Consider the following 1,707-nt stretch of genomic DNA (forward strand, 5'->3'; position numbering starts at 1 on the left):
CCAGTTCTTGTAGGCAGTGCGCCCGCCGGTCATGTCCACCCAGGCGCCCTCGGTGGCCATGTCGTTGAGGCCCAGCCAGATCTCGGCCTCGCCGCCCACGCTCTGGCGCAGGTACTCGTACAGGGCGTCGTTCTCCGCGCCCGTCTGCGGGGTGCCCAGCGTGCCCCCACGTGAGATGCAGTCCTCGCTGGCCTCGTGGAAGGTCTTGGCCAGGGCGAAGGCCAGAAAGCACTTCATGTGCACCTTGATTCCCTTCAGGCAGACTGGGGGGAGAGGCTGCTGTCACCAAAGGCCCCTGCCACCCAGCTCTCCGCCCTGTCACACACCCAGGGCCCTCCCACTGGTGAGCTGCATCCCCGTCCACTTCCTGGGGCCAGCCGGGGCCACTGGCCCTTCCTCCAGCCACACGCCTAAGACCCAGTGGCTGGCAGGGCCAGGAGGTGGCCGAGAACCTTGGCCTCACTCCAGGTACCCAGGGCCTGCAGGGACCCCTCTCCGGGTCATTGTCCTAACGCTGAGTGGGGTGTGGTGGGCCGGGAGGAGGGACGACAGGACCGCAAAGAGGGTGAGGGGCAGACGGCACAGCTGTGTCTGAGGGGCCGGCACTTTCAGGCATGTGACCCTAAGAATTCTCAGTGTAAACTCTGCCTCAAAGGTTGCAAAGGGGGGCAGCAGGTGGCGTGGTGGTTAAGATGCTAGGTTCTCATATGGCCGAGCACAGTTCAAGTCCTGGGCCCAGCAGCTTGAAAATCACAACGAATACATAGCTAAATAAATGTTTTTGCTTTCTTCTTTTTAAAAATGTTGTGAGGAAGGTAAGCCTCTGGTCAGGTCAGGAGCCAACGTGACAGTCACCGACGCTGCCTGACCAGTGCATTAAGCCAGGGCTGGGTCTCTGCTCCTTCAGGATGGAACATCTATGGGGACACCTCTCTAAGGGCCCACCTACGCAAGGTGTCCGAAGCCACATCTGTTCTCCAGCAACACGCTGAGTGTTGGCGTGTGGGGAGGCCATGCCGGGTAGGGTGGTGGGAGTGCCCAGGCAGGAAAGTGCGAACGCGGCCCTGTGTTCCTGGGGGTCACAGTGCTGTGGGGGAGGCAGACAGAGCCAAGAAGGAGGGCGTGGCCACGGACCACAGTGAGAACTTGCGAGTGAGGGGCCTGGTGGAGATGGGGATCCAGAAGAGCATGCAGAGGCCCTGTGCTGGCGTGGCAGTGTGCAGGGCTTTAGCAGGGCAGAGGGTGGCCAGTCATCAGAGGGGGGCGGTGTGTGAAACCTGCCCGGGGCAAGGAGCTGGCAGGTGTCTGCGGAGTCTAGAGGAGAGGGGAGGGCCCGGGGCACGGGGTGGGTGGGACTTGGCTGGAGGACAGGCCAGGAGGTGGTGTGGACGTAGGCGGGTTTGGAGACTCCCAGGGGCGGACCTGAGAGCAGTCCGCAGAGCCGAGCGCCCCTGCTCCTCCGTGCCCCGGGCAGGCTCCGAGTCCGGTGCAGTGGGCTGTGGGTTAGGGACAGGCTGTCTGTGGGTTTGCTGTGAAGGAGTTAGCCAGGCAGCGGGGGCAGTGCCAAGCACGCGGGAGGCCGCCACGTCTGTGTGACCCGTGGCAGCCTGTGTTCTCGTAGGAGGGGGCAGGTTCACGACCAACGGGTGAGCCTGAGCTGAGAGGCTGATGGTGAGGCTGTGGCGGGAACACAGAAGGCAGGGGCCT

At 63.4% G+C, this 1,707-nt stretch overlaps 1 protein-coding gene across 1 annotated transcript in view; it reads right to left on the minus strand.

Annotated features, from left to right (window-relative positions):
• Positions 1 to 22: 22 nt before the first annotated feature.
• Positions 23 to 1,707, minus strand: part of CLEC3B (C-type lectin domain family 3 member B) — a gene marked incomplete at its 3' end in the record, with an annotated part of 7,676 nt that continues 5,991 nt past the window's right edge. The window contains 1 exon segment of the mRNA XM_006169780.3: positions 23 to 263. Coding sequence (XP_006169842.2) covers positions 23 to 263 — 241 coding nt within the window.

The sequence above is a fragment of the Tupaia chinensis genome, unplaced genomic scaffold (genome assembly GCF_000334495.1).
Source record: "Tupaia chinensis unplaced genomic scaffold, TupChi_1.0 Scaffold147500_1, whole genome shotgun sequence".
In the NCBI taxonomy this organism is placed as follows: Eukaryota; Metazoa; Chordata; class Mammalia; order Scandentia; family Tupaiidae; genus Tupaia; species Tupaia belangeri.